The 20,590-nt window shown below is 47.0% G+C and overlaps 1 protein-coding gene across 2 annotated transcripts in view; it reads left to right on the top strand.

Annotated features, from left to right (window-relative positions):
* The window catches only part of SH3PXD2B (SH3 and PX domains 2B), a 121,734-nt gene that overhangs the window by 60,118 nt on the left and 41,026 nt on the right, over positions 1 to 20,590 (top strand). For both annotated transcript variants that reach the window (XM_048861800.2, XM_048861799.2), the window contains exons 3-4: positions 1,051 to 1,126; positions 16,078 to 16,154. In XM_048861800.2, the coding sequence (XP_048717757.2) occupies positions 1,051 to 1,126; positions 16,078 to 16,154 (153 nt within the window). The remainder of the gene's footprint in view (positions 1 to 1,050; positions 1,127 to 16,077; positions 16,155 to 20,590) is intronic.

The following is a 20,590-nucleotide window of genomic DNA, read 5'->3' as shown; positions in this document are numbered from 1 at the left end:
TTGCACATATGTATGCACATGTGTGCGCATGCACACACAAAGCTGCTGATTTTTGCAGTGTTGAGAACTAAAGTGCTTCCCCATCCAGAGGTCTCAGAGATCCGCACCTAAAAAAAAATGCCAGTGAAGCCCTTTGTGCGCACTCTCCCTTTGGTCTCCCTTTGGTGTGCTGAAGAAGGGCCCAGCTCAAATTGTCTAATTGGACAAAATGACCTAAATAAAAGACAGAAGAGAGTCCTGTTCTTACTCCTTAGCTGCCTCAGGTTATGACAGTCATGGAGGCTGTGATGCACTTGGAACACCTTCCTGCAAGATGACTGGAGCAGCCACGAGAAACTGAGTACCCTCCACTCCCATTGACATCCCTGGAACGTCCTCCTCGGTTGCAGACACATTCCTAATGGAGTAGAGAGGTCATGATACAAGAGCCTTACAATAAGGAGGGGAATCTTAACCCTTCTGGTCTTTCCCGCCTTGCTGTCCCAGCCAGTACTTGCAAATTGTACGAACTGCAAGAATGGACCGGGTCCTTTTTTAGATAAATCTACTAGAGGGTTTTCAAAGTAGTCAGTAGTCATGAGGGTGGTAGTTGTTAGTAGTTTTAAGCCCAGTTTGTAAGTTACTCTGAGATCCTTCAGGATGGAGGCTGGTTGTTTAAAGAAAAAAAAAATAGCAGGTTGACTTCCCAGTTCACACTCAGTGAAATGCAAACTCTGAATAAGCGCACACATGGTGAAACGTCAGTTGGACCTGCAACATAAAGGAAAACTAGAAAATTGTGAGAGGGCCCATCTGAGCCCTGGTGTTGCTGGAGCCCCTTGGAATGTAGAACCACTTTTCTCTTATTGCTGTGGAGACATGGTTTCAGCCCTACCCTCAGAACCTAACTGAATTTAATGCGGTTATGTGCAGACAGTCAAGACTCACCTGTATGGACTCAGAGAATTGGCTTCATTTCAGTCTCTCCTCCTGCTGAGTAGTTGTTCTGTGATTCTTTAACATTTTGTTTTTAAATCCCATCTTGTGTCCCCCCCCCCCTTTTTTTTTTAGATGCAGATGTTGGACAAGTTCCCAATGGAAGGAGGGCAGAAGGACCCCAAACAAAGGATCATCCCCTTTCTGCCAGGTGAGTAGGATGGACTCCATTGAAGGCAAACTCTGGTTTTGACATAATACACTCAAGTGGGGCCAGATTAAGAAAAGGTCTTGTTACCAGCTCCCAATGCACACACAAGTATGACTTAAAGGTTGGAGTCATGAACAACATGTGAATTTGAAACTTCAGATGTCTGCATCCTCTCCATTGAAATGAACATGGGAATATTTTTAGTAATATGCAAAGTAAGTATTAAACTCCTCAGTTCCCAGGGCTGCATCCACAATCACCTTCGAACTTGGACTCTCTGCAATATTTAGGCATTGGTTGCTGCCCATCCTGAATAGCAAATACATAGCCACTGCCCCCAGAAGACAGCCGTGCTTTAGGTAAGCAATCCTACTTTCACAAGTTCTGTAGATATCTCCTGGGTGGGTTACAGTATCGACACCCCCAACAGAGCCAGGTCTAGCTATGGCTCCCCAGGAACTGTTCTCTGCAGTTTGCAGTTGAGTGTAACTCTAGTTAAAGTGCAGAGAGACCTTAAAAGCAATCCACAGAAATGCAATACTGAAACAGGCTGACAGCTGTAACTTTCTCCTGCAATGTTAAGGGGCAGTTTTCCAAATTGGGATGTCTATGGTGCAGCAGCTGCCCCACAAATTCAACAAGCAACTGTGCAAATGGGTGCTCATGTGTCCAAAGTAACCTGTATAATTACCCATTTTGGACCTAATGGGTGCATGTGGTTGTTTTGTGTATGACACATTACTGCTGCTTTTGAAAATGTAGCCCTAAAATTGCCAGGGAGAGGAGCCCCTGAGAGGAGCCCCAAATCACACACCCATAGCCAATAGATTTGACCACAGATACTTTTTCCCCAGGAGCTAATGAAAATGGATGATACTTTAAACACTTCCAGAGAATGCAGCAAGTATATTTAGTGGAAACCGTTATGATATCTTACGGAAATGCAGACGTTTAAGGTATTTAACTGCAGTCACAGGTGTGACTGCAGCATGGGCTAATGTTCCTGTGCTAGCTTTAATCTAGATAGCGTGGCTAAAAATACCAGGGAAGATGCAGTGACACAGGCTTCAGTGTGGCCTGTTCCAGCCCACTGGAGACCCTGGGTATGTATAACCCATTCCGTGGTCCATGCTGCCATGTCTTCACTGTTATTTTTAGCCCTGCTAGCTAGATTAAAGCAATCACAATCGTACCTCCTATTGCAGTGTAGACATGGGGTTCCTTTCCTTTGAGCGGCATGAAGATTCTGTTTTATTCCTCTTCATGAGCCAGGGCATATTTGTCGTTAAGAAACGGTGTCTGGGTTACCCAGGGAGGCATTTCTGGTTCTGGCTTCTTCCCTGATTGTAGCATCAGCAAAACCAGAGCAAGTCTGACATTAATCTGGAGGAAAAGGCACTGCTGTGCAACTTTTTCCTGCCAGTGGGGGAAGCCAAATTGGCAGAGGGCATGACTTGGAAAAATAGGGAGTACAGTTTGACTGCTCTCCGTTTGTGAAGAATCCCTACTCATTCCCATCAAAATGTTGCTATTTTTGGAAGGCAGGGATTGAGCTCCAGAGTGGCTGCCCTGAGCGCATTGTGTTTCGCAGCCTCACTTGTTGATTTCATTGCTGCTCATTCAAACTGAAAAAGTTCCTCTCTATTAAATTACTCTCTATTGGGATTTCAACTGTGGGAAAGGGTTGGAGCTGTCAGGAGGTAGAGCCTGGGCCTTGAGCCACACTGACATCCCTCCGTGGGCTGTGTGCGCACTTATTTCAACTTTATAGAATAGCAGTAACTGGTGTCCGGCCCACTGCTTTGGGCCCCCATGCAATAGACTAAAAGAATCCATCTTCAGATACAGCCTAACAGCCTGCCTTATGTTGCCCACCAAGAAAATTCATCCTTGTCCCAGGACCCCCAATTATCCCTGTAAATTCTTCAGTCCTCAAAGCTGTGGAAGACAGAAGGGCCTTGCAGTGTGCTCAGAAGGTTTCCAAAGTCAAGAGCAAGTGGGGGAAGCAAATGCCAGAGCTGAAGACCTGAGATGCAATTTACCAATTCAGATTCTGAACCCCTTCAGAGTCCAGGAGCACGTGATGTCAAGATAACAATATGAGGTCCATCTCTATTGCAAATTGGCTTAGTAGTGGTGGTGGTGTTTGGACAAAGGTCTACATAGTTCCAAGAGGGTCATGAGGATGATGTTTGGTTTTGGGAGGAGGTATTATAATGCCAGCTGAGCTATGTATTATGGTCATGAGTGCTTTAGCAATGTCTAGAATATGCATATTTTTAGGTGCTTCACCCCTCTCCTTCCCAAGCCACCTAGGACAGAGTTGCCTGGTGACAAAAGGTGCTAATGTGGGAGCAAGGGAGAAAACAGGTTGTACTCTGGAGAGAGGCCCCATCTCCTGACTTGGGGTGAAATTGTCTCTGCCTTGAAATGCATATCTTACTCCTGTGTTCATGTCCTCCCCAGCCTTCTCTGCAGGTTGCAGTCACTCTCAGTCCATACTCCTCCCAGAGGCTTACCTTGACACTTGCAGCTGTTGCATGCCCATCACAGAAGTAGAGTGATAGGGATGGTGGATAATGAATATTGTTGCATTTCACCTTTCCTGCTTTCACATGCTGGCACAGAATAATGGGTAGCTATGGCGTGAACATCTTACGGGGGGTATTCTCCCTGTTGGCTCCTGCACAATGTTCATTAGGTACATCACACTCACATCTGTCTAACCACACAGGGCTGCTTAATCCTCTCACTTGAGGGTAGCTGCTGTTAAGCAGTGTGCAGTCTGTAGCTTCTGCAGTGCTTCCTTTGGCATGTGTAGCAAGGAGACAGTAGCTGTCTATTGAGTTGGGTTATGGAGTTAGTGACGTGGCCTTATGTACCTGGTGAGGTAGCTTACTGGCAGAGTCTGCCTCCTGAGAGAGGTGTTGATTTGGCTTAGAAAAGTCTCTTAGTAGCTGGTAGAATTGTCAGGTACAGGAATAGTGCTGTATTTCTTCTGGTTCAGGTCTCCTCTTTCCCAGCTTGAGATGGCAGCATGTTGTTTTATGTATTGTAAACCTCGAGATTTTGTGCTGTTTCCATCAAGATGCATAATCAGAGTGGGTCGAGTGCGAGGCAGAGCAGGGTCTGTTTCTCTGCATCTCATGCATCCAATATATGGTGAAACTTAGGCTTGCTGGGTTTTTGACTTGGTTCAGGCCTGAGAAACGGGTGACATCTACAGCTTACTTTTCTTCCCTCCCCCATTTGAGAAGCATTTTAGCATCTGAGTTTCATTACCAGTGGTGATTTGGTTCCAATGGTCTGATTGAAATATGCTGCTTTCTGGGAAGCTGCCTATGGTAATGTTAGATGTGTGGCCTCTGAAGTCCTGAAAAATATCTCCTGCTATCCTATATGTTCCGCTGCCTGTAGCATTCTTAGCAAACCTGTAATTGTCTCGAACTCAGTGTCACCCGCAGGAACTGAGGAGATTCCCATCCTTCAGTGTCTATCAGAATGTTTTCCTGGAGGGGGAAGTGGTCCCATTATTAATACTTATTTTACAGCGTCCAACCCAGAGGAATTTTGTTGTTCTTCTGCTTTTGCTTTTGTTTGGTTATCGTAGCTTTATTTTCGTTGTGGGATTTGACTCATTCTTTTGAAGTCACTAGAGGAGACTTTGGGTCTTCAGACTTAAAGTAGGTTTTAGCTTTTCCCAGAGAATAACCTTGCAAGGGATGTAATTCCTGCCTTCTCTTCTCCCTACCCCCCACCCCACTCTAAAACAGGTGGAACAGTAATAAAGTTGAGTTGTTGAGAGAAACAGATGGGAAGAACAAGGGTAGACTGTGGGCTCTCTGGAGGAGGGATTCTCTCTGGCTATATCTGGATTGCACTTGCCTGAAGCATGTCTTGGGTGCTACTGTGATACCACTAACAGGATAAGAATATGTCCTCCAAGGCCACTGAGTCTGCAGCATTCAGGCACTATGCTGAAAATTCCGTTTGCTGCCATGCAGCAGAATTGGGAGGTGGACTCCTAACTGCTTGTGTGCTGGCCTTGAGTCAGTGGCAGGTCCTTCATGTGATCGTTGTTTTGAGGGATGCTGCCCTCATGACCCCATGACACACCTCTGGCTAGTCCTAGCTCACAGGACACAGTTAATGTTAATATGGACTCTTACGGCAGGAGGAATGACGTAGCATTGACTAATGCATATGAAAAGTTATGGGAGGATTGTGCAAAGCTCTGAAAAGGTATCAGTCTCTGGCTTGGAGACAAAGTCGCCAGTGAACAGTTGCTGCTTGCTGAGTATCAATTCTGTGCTGTGCAATATACACGTGAAGGCCCAGTCCATGCCTGGAGAAGTTCACACGCTAAGGGTTACACGTTTGCTGGCTGAAGGATGATGAGATGGGGACCCCAGGAAAGAATTAACTAAGAAAACAAATGAGCTCAGTTGGGCTAGTTGTGTAGAGGATGTGCCAGATCTTTCAGGAAACGGCTTTTATAAGGCAAGTGGAGCCTTCCAAGCTCCGCACAACCCAAGTGGCCCAGAGCCTATTCCAGCCGTTCTGCTTTTCTGGAAGCATGAGTCTCTGCAAGGAGGGGTTGTGTGAGGCTCAGCTACTTTTGGTTGTGAAATTGCTTTTTAGGAAGCTTAAGCAAGAGACGGCAGTAAACGCCAAAGGAAGAAAAGGATTTAATAAGATACATTTTTAGAAAGCAGAATGTTGTCTCCTTTCTACCTTCCACCCCATCCCTCTCTGATCCAGCATCAGAACAATACTTGCACTTTGGGAACTTTTTATCTGCAAATACTAACAGCTCTCCACAAGGGACCTGGAAGTTAGATAGATGAATATGATCATTCCCTGTTTCCAGACAATGTTAAGTGACTTCCCCAGACCCCACAGGGTACTCTGGAGCTGGCAATAGAACAGAGTTTCTGGATCCTAATCCTGTGATCAGTTCACTGGTCACAGCTGTTTCAGGCATCTCGGACCCAGCCTAGTAACTAAGAGGAAATGATCACATAAGAGTTTGCTGCCTTAGTGCAGATGGTGAGCTCTTCAGTGAAGAGGAGATCATGGGTGGGACTGTTGGTGAAGTCTTGAGTAGATCTCTTCTCCATGCAGTTCCATTTCTGAGCTTTCAACACCAGTTGCTGAGTTTGGTGGGTTGCCAGGAATCCTGCTGACTTCATTAGGTAGAAGACTGCTATTCCCTCCTATCCTGTGTTTGCTCTCACCCTCCATCTCTGCAGCGGTCTCCTGCTGGGCACCTTCCTCGCAGTCCAGATGCGTGAAAGGAAGTCCCATCATTGCTGTTCCATGGATCTGCAGTGGTGGAGGCAATACACCAGAGTGAAGCCCTCTTCACTGCCCAGGAAGCAGAGATACTGGGGTTTGTCTCCTGGAATGCATAGAAATGAAATACATTCCCCACTGAGCCACCCTAAATAATGCATTTTATTGTCTCGCCATCCTGATATCAGCCTGTTTTGGGGAGAAATCCTTTTCCCCCCAGTCCCAAAGATGGTCAGCGTGTCAGCTGGAGTCTGGAAAGCTCCCCTCCTCTTACCCTCCCCTTCTGGAGGCCTTGCGCCTCCAATACCATCCTTCTGGCTGTGGAATATGGCACAGGGGAGTCTTTCCCTTTGTGTCTCAGAATAGCTGCTGCTTTCTCCATCTTTTACAAGGGTGAAGCACATGAGTGGGACTAGGCCTAGGATTGAACTCCCTCCACTATGACGCTGTAGCTAGGAATTGTAGCTGGCCCTATTCTGAGCTTCCTTGAGATCCTTTAGAATGCTCCTATGTATCAGGTCACAGTACACATCCCTATAAACCTCCATGTTTATGGCCTGCCCAGGAACAGCTATAAATGCAGGCAGCCCCCACGCAAAGTTGTCCCTTCCTTTTACTGCAGGGCCAGGGCATCCACTCTCTTCAGAAGTTTGCCAGCCTGCTGCTAAGTCCAAGGCTCCTATGGAGGTTGTGGGAAGTGTTATCTTCCCCCATGTGCCTGCCCATTCCAGCAGTGGAACTAGGAACTGGCTTCTCGTTCTGCGGACCGACTGTGAGTGGTTTTTAAAGTGAATTGGAGCCCGTGGCAGAGGAAATCTGGATGTGATTTGAAAGGTGTGGAGAAGCGAATTCTTTCCGAGTCAGAGGGAGTCCTTCAGGGTAAAACGAAAGTCAGACGTTTTTCCACTCTCAAAATATCTGGCTTCTTTAATGGCTCTGATAAGCTTTGTGATACATTTATGGTTCTCTGCCCCTCCTGCTCCCTCAGGATCGAGTAACAATCTTCAGCTCAATGGGCGCCACAACCATGTTGCTGACTGAAATGCCTCTGCAATTTTCTTTTCCCTCCACTCCCTCTTCCCCAGTATGGCTCTGACATTGGCTTGAGAATTCCAGTGGGATGGAACAGAGTACACTGTCCCCTTCGCTCACCTGGCCTTTTCTAGAGGCTAATTTCTCTCTTGTGGGCTGCCCTCCTGCCCTCAGGGTGTCTCCTGCACAGCTGAGGGTAATTGTCTGTCAGCCCTTCTCCCACCATCTCCCCTGATATTTCCCAATGCCTGAGTGGGGTAGGTGAGACTTGAAGAGGTAGCATGTTTGCCATAGCGGGGCTGCACTGGGTCACTTTACAGTCCCCCCACTCTAGACCTGCTACAGCACGACCTGTGCTATAAATCAGTCAATCAAATAAGAGTTGAGAGTAGCAGCCGTGTTAGTCTGTATTGGCAAAAAGAAAAGGAGTACTTGTGGCACCTTAAAGACTAACCAATTTATTTGAGCATAAGCTTTTGTGAGCTACAGCTCACTTCATCGGATGCATAAAGTTGAAAATACCTCAAATAAGAGTGAGGGGGCTTTGATGGGCTATATAGGGCATTTCCTTCAATGGTTTGCCACAGCAAGGCCCCTAGCCATTGGGTTGTCAAGCAGGGAGAAGGGCTCCAATAGAGTTTTTAAAGGCAAAGCTTGTCTCTGGTCTCCCTGGGTCCTCAACTGCCAGGGATGAAGCTTCTCTGGCTCTATTTCTGCTGGTCACTGTGCTCACTGGTGGTGCCCACTCTGCCAGCTCCCCTTGTGGTCGCAGCTGTTGGAGCTGTAGTATAGACAGGGCTCAAGCCCTACAGTGGTGGTGAAAGATGTGCCCCATTTTTGTGTCTGCCTCTTGCCTCGTCAGACCTTTGTGTGCTGGGAGTGCCCCATTGCTGAGCAGTCAGTTGCAAGTGCAGGAAGGCTGCTTTCTCCCCGCCTGGATATGCCTTCTTTTGTTCTCGTGCAATCTCTTTGTCCTGCAGGCTTGTGCATGTGTGTCTCTGTGCCTGGGCATTAGGCCAAGCAGCTAATGTTAAATAATGACTCAGCAACTCGATCAGTTAACGGCATTTGAAAACTGCTGCATAATTACTACCAGAAGAGCTGCTTGTCTGCTGCCCCGCCTTCAGCACTGAGGAAGTGGCGATGGGTTTTCCCAGAATGTTGTAGCTGGGGAGGCAGGGAAGAGGGGATGACTGTAGTGTTCTGAACATGTCCTCTAAAGGCAGATTTTGAGCCTTCTGTGTAAATACAGCTCTGCCAATGTATCTTGATCATGACCTGCGGTGACCCCAGCTAACCCATTTAGATGCATCCAGCTCTACCTATGTCATCTCTCCCGCCTCTTTCCTTCCCATCCTCAATGCCCTCTCTCAGGATTTTGCCAATGCTCCGGCCTGCCAGCCCCACCTGTGGATGTAAAGCAGGCCCATGATTAATGATCTGAGAGAGAGGATGGTCAGCATGCAGGGGAGGGAGGAGCCTCTGCGCTGCTCTCCAGTGCCACCTATTTGCTGAAGAGGCCACATGTGTATGTGTGTTCATGGGGATTTGCAGCGATGTGGTGGCCAGCAGATAAACCAAAGCCCCCACGATGGTGATTTGTCAACCCTGATTCTCAGTGCAGCCCAGGACCCAGAATTCCTGATTGGTATCTGAAGGCCCTGGCCTTAGTGTGTGCATGACCACTGGGGATTGAGGTGGATGGTACAGGTGTGAGGTTTGGGATGTCTGGTTCTGGATGAGATGGGAGGGAGGGAGCCATTCAGCTGAGTGAAGCAATTGGGGTGTAGGAGAGTTCTCTTGGAGTTGAAGGAGCGTCTCCTGTTGAAAGGACTTTGTAAGCAGTGTCCAATTGAAAGTGTTTCCAGTGGCTGAGAAGGTCTCAAGACTACGGCTGGCTTTGAGGTAGGATTTACAGAGGTGCTCTCCTGTGATTTTTACAGTCTTCCCTCATCCCTGTGGGGAAACAGCCATAAAGTCTCTCTCCTTTTATTTTCAGTGGCTCATTGCAGTTAAGGAAAGGAAATGGAAGGAAGCTTCAGAGCTATTTAGATTGTATCAAATAGCCCCAGAGAGGGAGCGGGGGAGAGCATGAAGTAGCTGCGTGAGGGCCAGAGCTGTAATTCCAGTCCAATGCGGAGACCTGCGGAAGAGCTCTGTGTAGGCTCAAAAGCTTCTCTCTCACCAACAGAAGTTGGTCCAATAAAAGACATTCCCTCCCCACGTCTCGTCTCTGAGATCGACCACTGTCTGCCCTGACTCTGCTGAGCTGAAGAGACAGGCTACTTCTTGCTGGCTTAGGGCACGTCTTCACCGGCAATGTTAAAACACTGCCGCGGCAGCGCTTTAACGTGGCTTGTGTAGTTGCGGCAGAGCCCTGGGAGAGAGCTCTCCCAGCGCTCTAAAAACCCACCTCCACGAGGGGTGTAGCTCCCAGCACTGGGAGTGCTGCTCCCAGTGCTGGTGCACTGTCTATACTGGTACGTTACAGCGCTGAAACTTGCCGCGCCCAGGGGGGTGTTTTTTCTCCCCCCTGAGCGAGAAAGTTGCAGCGCTGTAAAGTGCCAGTGTAGACAAGTTTTTAGAAGCTCTACGGTTGAGGCCAAATGGTGGACGTTGTGGTGGGATTTGTGCATAGCAGAGCCACCCCATCCTCAGGCCTCCATTTAAGAACTTGCTGTTTGCCCAACCGTTTTGACCGACCATCCTTAGCTCCATGGGGTGTAAGTGCATGGTACCCACTAGGAGTAATGCAAACCAAAGAAGCTGCTTTACTTCTGTGTGTGTGTGTGTGTGTGTTGACTCTAACACTTTAAAAAAAACAAACCCCCAAAAAACGCTTGACTCAGTACAGAAAATCATCAGAACTCTGTTCTGTTCCTTTTCTTCAGGTAGCTAAAAGCCTCACTTGTTTTGGCAGAAACCCTTTTATCTCTGAGTAGTCTGGATAACTTGGCAGCAGTAGGAGATGGAATGGCAGCTTTTGGCAGCTGGGTGCTGTATAATGCATTAAAGTTACAATACTTAGCCTTGATTTGAAAAGGCTGGTGGGGGAGGGAGGGGGGAAGAGGAGGGGAGAGAACAGCGGGATGAAGATTTGCATAGGCTGCCCTTCAAACACCTTTGGAGTCCATCCTAAATGGTGTGCAGATGTTGATTTCCCCATTTTTCTGTCTGCTCTTTTCCTATCATGGTGGTGGGCGTGGGGAGAGGTGTGCTATGAATTGCTATTGCAAACCCCCCATGGTTACTTATACTTCCTGCTTGGAGATGTCTGGAAAGGTCTGTAGAGGAGCTAAGTATTTATTATATTGTTTTGGGGTTGATGTTTGAAAAAATTTGGTTTGTTTAGTCTGGAGAAGAGAAGACTAAAGGAGGGACATAAGTCTTCAAGTGCATAAAATGTTGTTATAAGAGGAGGGTGATAAATTCTTCTCCTTAACCACTGAGGATAGAGCAAGAAGTAATGGGCTTAAATTGCAGCAAAGGAGATTTAGGTTAGACATTAGGAAGAACTTCCTAACTGTAAGGGTAATTAAACACTGGAACAAATTGCTTGGGGAAGTTATGGAATTTGTGCCGATGGAGATTAGACATGTTAAACATCTGACAGGGATGGTCTATATAATTCTTTGTCCTGCCTCAGTACAGGGGACAGGACCTATTAAAGTCTCTTCCAGTCCTACATTTCTCTGATTCTAGAGGCATCTCTACACAGAGACATTGAGATTAAATGGTAATTAAAGAGAGTCATGTCCAAAAGTGCGTATAAACAAGAAAGCTATTTTTTTTCCATAACCAAATTAAATTTTGTTGAGTTTGGGAGATTAGGAGGAGTTGTCCTTGCTCTTGTCTGGCCTCGTAGTGTTTCACATTGGAGATGGTGCTCCTTCCTTTCTCTCCAACGTTCATGCTTCTCCAACATCCTGCTGCAGAGCCACCTTGTTGCCAATTTTGAAATTGTTTGTACTGGGGAGACATTATCCCTTCCCTTTTCCCCTCCTTCACTGGTGTCCTAGAGTGCAAACTTGTTACTTCCTGTTACTCTACCCGCTATTACCTTACTGATTGGAGCTAGTATACATCCTCCAATGGCTGACCCTGTATTCATGCCCTTTTCTGCAATGTACCTGTGTCTGTGTCTACCCTTTTGATTCTACTTATTGCTCTTCTGGCCCTATTCCAACAAGCCAGTGCATTCATCAAAGTTAATTTCCCTTTTGCCTTGGCCCATCTCCCTGTTTCTCTCCAGCTGCATTTCTTTTAGCTTCTGTAAACCCTGTGCCCTAATCTCACACTCCTGTGCCTACTGCAGCCCTGCTGCTCCCTTGGGCACGAAGGAATTTGGTGCAAGGGGGAGAAGAAATAAACCACCCAGCAGATCTGTAGGATAGGGAAGTGAGCCAAGTACCATATTAAGGGCTCTTAAAAACCCTGAGGCAGCCAAATAACTTCAAAGTAGGGATGGGATGGAACCTGATGTGAAGTATTGTGATTGCTTTATTCATACTATGGATTTCTCTAGCATCTGAGGATCTCAAACCACTTAAGTCTCACAGGGCAGCATTGTTATCCCCATTTTACAGATGTAGATAAGTGATGTGTGTCCAAGGGCCCAGTGCAAAATCCTGAACCCAGGTCTTCAAGCTCGCATCCCACTGATTCAGCCATAAGTCCACCATTTCTCTACAGGCCAGTGGTGTAGTGGGGCCAGATTATGATGGAACAGCACTTTTGTCACATGGAGGATGCCATTTTAGAACAAAATGGTGTTCTCCGCACAGTGTGTCCTCCAGTAGATGACCATTCAGGTCTACGTCAGGGTTTTATAGCTGTTCTTGGCAGCATGGAGAGATTCTGCTTTTTCCTAATTTAGGCATTTTGATGTAAATCAACTTTTTATTAAAAAATAAATTTTCTGTTTAGGAAGCATCAGAACTGGGAGAAATGCAATGTGAGAAGGGAAGGGAATTTGTTGAAGGTTTGTGTATTCAGCCACTGAAATAATTTTTAGATCACCATTTATTTGTTTGTTTTAACATTTAAATGTTCCTCTCATAGGTTGGTTTGTTTTAGACATTTATAATGTGCCCATCAGCAACTACATCTTGGCACACTGACAAGTTACAAATGAAATTCCAATTTCTAATGATGGTCAACAAAACCTTTTTGACCCATTAATCTTTGTGAAATCATCATTAGAATAAGAATACAGGCAGAAAATCTACTTACCCATTTTTTTACCTTGATGGCTGATGTGAATGAAAAACTATTGATAATTTACTTGCCTGCTGGGGAAAAAAAATAGTAGCCACCCACGGCAAGGAGATTAACTAGAGGCTGGTAATTCCTGCCCCTCCCCTCCCTGGTATCTTAGCAATAAATACTTTCCAAGCTACTGATCTGCAAGAACTAAAGACCAGACTGGAGAAGGAAGCATTTGAGCAATGTCCTGGCCCTTGTGAGGGAATAGTGTAGATTGGAGCCAACCTGGTGCAGCTAAGAGCTATGCAAGCCTTTATAGCACTGTTTGGTTTGGTTTTCTAGTCTTGTTCGGGAATAATATCTGAGCCACAAATGCTCATGTGAAAATGTGCATGCATGATGGGGTTGTGCTATTACTCCCATGGAGCATGTGATGGTAGCCCCTTGGAGGAGAGAGTATTTCAGGTTGCTCAACCATGATCATTCTGATCAGTGAAAGAGTAGCATTGGTAACCATCCAGTCGATCTCCGCTGGTATGGTGGTGGCGTTGGGGCTGGGGGAACGAAAAGAATGGGTAATTCCAAGGTGTGTGTGTAGGTGATGGAGAGATGAGTGGAGGTAGGTATTCTAGTGTTGGGGCTAAATTTCCTTCTGGGGCTTGAGAGTAGATTCAAATGGCAGCTCATATCACAGGTGATCATGATGCTGGTCTAACTTCAGTCCCAGCTGGATGCTGAGGTACAATTCTTTAAAAAAAAAATCCTACCGCTGATTCATTGCTTGGGGGGTGAGGGAGGGAGACCAGGACTGAGGTGCATCTGCAGAGCTGTTGGAGGGAGATAGCTTGCACTGCACCCACCAACAGTGCAAGTCCTTTACTTTTTCTCAAGCACTAAAACTCCCCCTAACTGAGGGGGTAGTGTTGGCTTTTGCTTGATGATTATCTCACCATCAAACCTGAAAACTTCAATTCAAATCCCGAAAGCTCCTGGAAGGCTGGAAGTTCTGAGACATGTGTTATTGGTCCCAGCTATTGGGCAATAGCTGCAGTGGTTTCAATTACAATATGAAAGCTAACAGCTGGGGTTTAAAGGAGTTTGATAGTGCAGTCTTGAGTTGTGACACTTCGAATTGGGATTTGCGTCTGTTCTAGCTCAATGTGGGGGGCAGGTTTCTCCCTCCTAAGTAAACGCATATCTCTTTCATGATCTCTCTGCTAGTGGCCTGTGTCTCTTTAAACACTGGAGAAGTTGTGCTCAGCAAAGACAGATTGAAGCTTTTAGGACTAATTAGACTTCAAAGAAAAACTGCCTGAGCCACAAGTGAGAGGGGAGGAAATGGAGTAGCTGAAGGATTCCTTTAAAGGAGAATAAAAATAAACCCCAGACAGGAAGGAAAGCCCGATAGGGTCTGAATCTGATCTGCAATCCCACAAGTCTCGCTCTGGGGACCTTCTCCATTCAGGAGCTACAAAGAGAGAGACCCTCTGTCCAAGGCTTTGTCTACACTACACATTCTGACCTCCAGTTAAGATCTAGGGTAAAATGCAAACGTTAGAATCTGGGAACAAATGCTTGGGGAATATCCATTCTTGCCTTTACAAAGGGGTTAACCGTGGCCTGATCTACACTTAAGATGAAGGTCGACATAGTTACAGTTCTCAGAGGTGTGAAAAATCCATGCTGCTAAGTGCCATAGGGTTGCCGACCTAACCCTCCGTGTCAGTGCAGCTAGGTCAATGGGAGAATGCTTCTGTCGATCTAGCTAGTGTTGCTCAGGGAAGTGGTGTTTGTACACCCTTGGGAAAACCCCCTTCTGTCAGTGTAGGCTGTATCTACACTACAGGTTTATGCTGCCACAGTTACGGCAACCTAGCTATACCAATATAGTCTCCGTGCTGTAGACGTACCCTTTGTTCAACAGTCAAGTTACATCTACATTACAGAGCCTATACCACCATAGCTGTAGCCCCTAGTGTAGAAGCAGCGTATGCTGACAGGAGGAGGTTTTCTGTCGGTGTAGGAATACCACCTCCCCGAACAATGTTAGCTACTTCAACAGAAGTGGTCTTCCATCAGCCTAGCTGCATCTACACTGGGGTTTTTGCTGACATAATTCTGTGTTTTTTTTTCCACACCCCTGCCTGACATAGCGATGCCAATGTAACTGTTCATTGTAGGCCACAGATTGCTTTTCCCTACTTCCCACAAATTAAAATCCACTCTAACTCCCTTCACTCCCCTTCTTTTTGCAAGCACACACCCTCTTTTGGGGTCTGAGGCCAGGTTATTGGCAGGAACTGGTTATTGACAACTCAAGCAAACTAATATCTGTCCTTGCTTCTTCCTACTCTCCTGCTCACCCCCATCTCCTCCTCCCCATTCCAGTTCCTGGTCTCTTATGTGCTTGCAAAGCTCCATGTGCCCCTTAAGATCACAGGCCAGTATTTGCAAATTGCATAATAGCAAATTGTTGATTCTGGTGCCTTGATTCAAAATATAGCTGACTTTCCCCAGGATTTTCAGGAATTGGGAATTGAGCCCTCGGTCTTTTGTCGTCAACTTCTTTGCTATAGATTACAAAAAGGGTGAAACAGAGCGATTAGGGGTAGGGGGAGAACAGCTGGAAGACCCCTGCACAGGGTCATGTTTTGAGGCTACTACATCCATTGCAGTCTGTTGGGAGAGGACCACCCTCTGGGAGTGCAGAAACAGACAAAAACCCATGACCACATGTATGCTGATCTTGTTTGGCAGCTGAACTGTAAAGATGAGACTTGGGAGACAGAACTCAGCATGTTAATCTCCAAAACCACAGTGGCTGTTTGTACCTTTTGATTTAGCAATGGTTAGATGCCGGGAGGGGTAGCACTTCTCGTGTGCTCTGAAGTGCTGCAAGCCATTCTACCACCTCCTGGACACGCACAGCAACACCCTGGATAAGTGAAGAGACATAAGGACACATCTGGTTGGGGCATTTGATCGGATTTTTCTTATGTTGGGCAGGAGTATGGAAAAACGCACCCCTAAGCACCATAGCTGTGCCGACCTATCCCACAGTGTAGATGCATCTATATCAATGCAAGAATGCTTCCGTCGCCCTCATTACCGTCGCTCAAGTAGGTCATGCAGGCTGCATCTATGCTCTGGGCTTATGTCGGCATAGCTGTGGTGATCTATTTATGCCCATGTTGTTTCCACAGTGTAGACATGCCCTTAGTAATTTCAAATGTGCATCTCTCCAAAAGTATGCTTGGTGGGTTGAGGAGAGGTTCTTCTGTGTGGGCAAGGGGGTTCTTGGCAATTCCAGTCTTTGCTTACATTGAGGATAGATTCTGATCAGTTGATTTGAGGGAAATGATGTCTGATGGAACAGCCTTGATAACTTGCACTGCTCTTGTTCCTCTTTCTCACTGCAGGGAAGATCCTCTTCCGCAGAAGCCACATCCGGGATGTTGCCGTCAAGCGTCTGATCCCTATTGATGAATACTGCAAGGTAAAGGGAGTTTTCTATCTTAAACTGAAGACTTCTAGCCTGTGATATAGGCATGATTTGAGCTGGTCCTTCTCTGTTGGTGATAGCGGTTCCATTTCTGGGAGGGGGCAGCACATGGTGTTGCACTTAATTGTGCACTTCCACCAGCAGTAGCTTGTGCTAACATACCACCTCCTGCCATGAAATTAGCTGGTGGCCTTGGGTCTGGTGCCGCGCATCCATTCCATGCAGGTGTAAAAACATCCCATGGGTACCATCTCAGACAGAGGGGTCAGTGCTGTGGTTTTGGAGGCCTAGAGATTGCAGCGTGGTAGTGACCTAGTGACCATGCACTCTCCACTCTAGCTCTCCTTAATTTTATTAATTTTTTTTTTAAATCCCTTAGAATCATAGAATCATAGAATCATAGAATATAAGGGTTGGAAGGGACCCCAGAAGGTCATCTAGTCCAACCCCCTGCTCGAAGCAGGACCAAATCCCAGTTAAATCATCCCAGCCAGGGCTTTGTCAAGCCTGACCTTAAAAACCTCTAAGGAAGGAGATTCTACCACCTCCCTAGGTAACGCATTCCAGTGTTTCACCACCCTCTTAGTGAAAAAGTTTTTCCTAATATCCAATCTAAACCTCCCCCACTGCAACTTGAGACCATTACTCCTCGTTCTGTCATCTGCTACCATTGAGAACAGTCTAGAGCCATCCTCTTTGGAACCCCCTTTCAGGTAGTTGAAAGCAGCTATCAAATCCCCCCTCATTCTTCTCTTCTGCAGGCTAAACAATCCCAGCTCCCTCAGCCTCTCCTCATAACTCATGTGTTCCAGACCCCTAATCATTTTGTTGCCCTTCGCTGGACTCTCTCCAATTTATCCACATCCTTCTTGAAGTGTGGGGCCCAAAACTGGACACAGTACTCCAGATGAGGCCTCACCAATGTCGAATAGAGGGGAACGATCACGTCCCTCGATCTGCTCGCTATGCCCCTACTTATACATCCCAAAATGCCATTGGCCTTCTTGGCAACAAGGGCACACTGCTGACTCATATCCAGCTTCTCGTCCACTGTCACCCCTAGATCCTTTTCCGCAGTACTGCTGCCTAGCCATTCGGTCCCTAGTCTGTAGCTGTGCATTGGGTTCTTCCGTCCTAAGTGCAGGACCCTGCACTTATCCTTATTGAACCTCATCAGATTTCTTTTGGCCCAATCCTCCAATTTGTCTAGGTCCTTCTGTATCCTATCCCTCCCCTCCAGCGTATCTACCACTCCTCCCAGTTTAGTATCATCCGCAAATTTGCTGAGAGTGCAATCCACACCATCCTCCAGATCATTTATGAAGATATTGAACAAAACCGGCCCCAGGACCGACCCTTGGGGCACTCCACTTGATACCGGCTGCCAACTAGACATGGAGCCATTGATAACTACCCGTTGAGCCCGACAATCTAGCCAGCTTTCTACCCACCTTATAGTGCATTCTTCCAGCCCATACTTCCTTAACTTGCTTCCTTCTCAGGCTACAAACGAGAAGCAAATGGCCTGGTAGGGGCTCTGGTGGCTAATGGTTAAATTCACTAGCTAGCCTATCCTGTTGGTTTCAAATGTTATTACTATTGAGCAGAGTCCAGTCCTTATCCTTAGAAGATGGGTCTCCATCACAGAACTGGTACTGTCTCTAGCTTCGGGGATAACAGAGGGTTCTGTGCAGTGGACTGAGATATGTGGGCAGAGCTGCGTGGGGTGCCCAGCACCGGAGCATCTTACTCTTAGGGCACCATGGAACTTTATACAATAATGTTAAAACTCATCTGTGCATGAGGTGAAGCTTTTTCAGGCATCAGCTGAAGACCGTGGAACAAACCCCCAGAGGAACTAAGGACCTTCCGCTCTAAGTGCAAGATGTATTTCTTTGAACATGCCTTCTCTAAACATAATCGTGTGTGTGTGTGTGTGTGTGTGTTAAATAAAAGTTCCAGAACAAAACACTCAACTGCATACACCTCTCCCCGGCGAGAAGATGAGAGAACAAACCCAACACAGGTGTTAGTAGCTTTGTTTAATGCCCTCCTGCTCCGCGCTCCAATACTATGGGGTTGAGCGCAGCATAAGAGCCAGAATAGAATAGAATTGCAGGGGATGATACAGGTCAGGACTCAGGTGCATTGACCAGAGCTCTGAGGGAGGGACCCTGGGACTGGAATTGCAAGGGGTGCTGAAGGTCAAGACCAAGACGCATCAGCAAACATGTCTGGAGGCATAGCACTGGGCTAACGTGCTGCAGCTCAGAACTGCTGAGGTGCATTAGCTGCGTTACTGCAGGGTAACAGGCAGGATTGGAACAGCAGAGGTGAAGCACAGGTAGCCTTGAGGCATATTGCCAAAGCTGGGGAGGTCGGGGGAAGCTTACACGGCAACTGGCTGGCTCTTGCTGGTGTGATCAGTCCCCTGTTTTCAGGGACACTAAAGTGTGCCAGCTACATAGACACACGCTTGCCCATAAATTTAATTTTAGGGAGGAAAAAAGTCCCTAAGTGATAAGAGGCTGCAGCTGTCTGTTTGGAACGATGCAGTTAATGGCATAAAATATAATTAATCCATTTGACTTAATAAATGGGACATAATGGCTGATGTTATATGACCCACTTAGACAACAGCTTTCTCCTCCTCCAGTTAATGCATTGCCAGGTAATAAAGTGTGCACTAAGCCTGGCCTTCCAGTTCCTGCTACTTAACTGTGAAGCTGCTAGAGGGGTGAGGGGCTAAGCCATCATAGAAGTGTGCATGGCAGAGTCGGCCCATGCTATTACCATGGGCGTCTCAACCAAAGTCCCTGCTGTCCCTGGCATTTCTGTTATTTTGGGCTGACTTCACATTCACCACCACAGTGGGAGTATAATATACACTCTCAGCAAAAAAAAAAAATCCCTGAGTTTGCTGTGGTTAGGGTGGTGTTTAGTGAGTACTGAGCATTACGGGAACACAGCTTAACCAGATCCCCCACAAAATACTAGATAATATCTTGTCCTTTGTTTTGTCTCTCCTGGGAGAGACGTGAGGTGGCGCCGTTCCCTGAGAAAGCTCTGCAAATCCTCCTCTCTTGGCTGCAAAGAAGGCCGGTGAAATCCTGGACTGAAAATATGCAAAGGCATCGCCCCACCAAGCAGGAAGAGAATAGTCCCTCTTTATAAAGCCACGGTCCAGCTGCACCCAGAATTACTCTCTTGCTAGCAGAAAGAGCTTGACAGATTGGAGGGAGGTCAAAGAAGAGTAGCAAAAATGATCAGGGTGCTGGTGAGAATGATTCCTAAAGTCAGATTTAAAAGAGCTAAATACAGTGTATTCTCATCCCGTTTCCCCCGTGTCCTACACTAAATAACCCTTTCCTCTGTGTTGGTGGTAATATTAGTAAGTTTGAGAGAGAAAATGTTGGCTGAATATCTGGTAAAAGAGTTGTGACTGGGGGATCCTCTCCCAAGCCCGGTCGCTTGGGAGTCTTAAAATGAAACTGGACAGAGCTCTAGAAAATGCCCTTCAGACTGCAGTCATGCATCAACCCCTGTAAAATGGCTCATCCATCTGAATAGGTCATTTCCTATCTGTCTTCTCTGAATAACCTTTCCCTGCCGGTCTCCTCACTCCAACCACCATGCTCCAAGCCAGACAAAATTGGATGGGTTTCTCTTTGGAGCCTGTTCTTCAAATTGCCCTTAAGAATGAGTTGTGTGGCTGAACGTATCGCCTCGATAGTGCTCCCAGCCTCTCCCAGCCTGGTGGAGGGCAATGAATCCTCTCAGTCTCCTACATGGCAGGGCTGTGCACTAATCATAAGGCAGATGGCCCTTGATTTCCATCCTCCTAGGACAAGCTGTGTTTTACTGCCATCATTTCCAATGCAGTAAGGGTGGAACCTTCTCTGGACTGGGGCTGGTCACTTTACCAGGGTCTGAGGGATTCTGCATAGAGCACAGGGAATGGAGTCCTGTGAGCAGCACCTCAGTGGAAATGTTGCCAGCAGAAAACCTGAACAGTTGCCTGCACCCACAATCTCCGGAGTGGACAGTTGTTTCTATATCCCATTTCTTATGCTGGCTGGCATGCTGTCTCAATTCCTTGTCAGGCAGTATCACCCCCACTGCTTGGTGGCTCTTCCTGTCCTGGCTGTGGTGGTGATCAGTGTCTGTGCAATGGCAGGCCTAGAGTTGCCAACCCTCCCAGTTTGGCCAGAAGCCTCCCGGAATCGGGCTCAAGCTCTCATAGGCTACTGAAGCCAATCTGGGAGATTTTAGGCTGCTAAAAGTCCGGTTGTGCAGTGGGGCTAAGGCAGGATCCCTATCTACCCTGGCTCCATGCCGCTCTCTGAAGTGGCTGGAATGTCCGGCAGCGGCTGCTAGGAGGAGGCGTGGCCAGGGGGGTCTCTGCGTGCTGCCCCTGCTCCGAATGCTGA

Source organism: Caretta caretta, chromosome 8 (assembly GCF_965140235.1).
Source record: "Caretta caretta isolate rCarCar2 chromosome 8, rCarCar1.hap1, whole genome shotgun sequence".
In the NCBI taxonomy this organism is placed as follows: domain Eukaryota; kingdom Metazoa; phylum Chordata; order Testudines; family Cheloniidae; genus Caretta; species Caretta caretta.
This window is presented reverse-complemented; position numbering and strand designations above follow the sequence as displayed.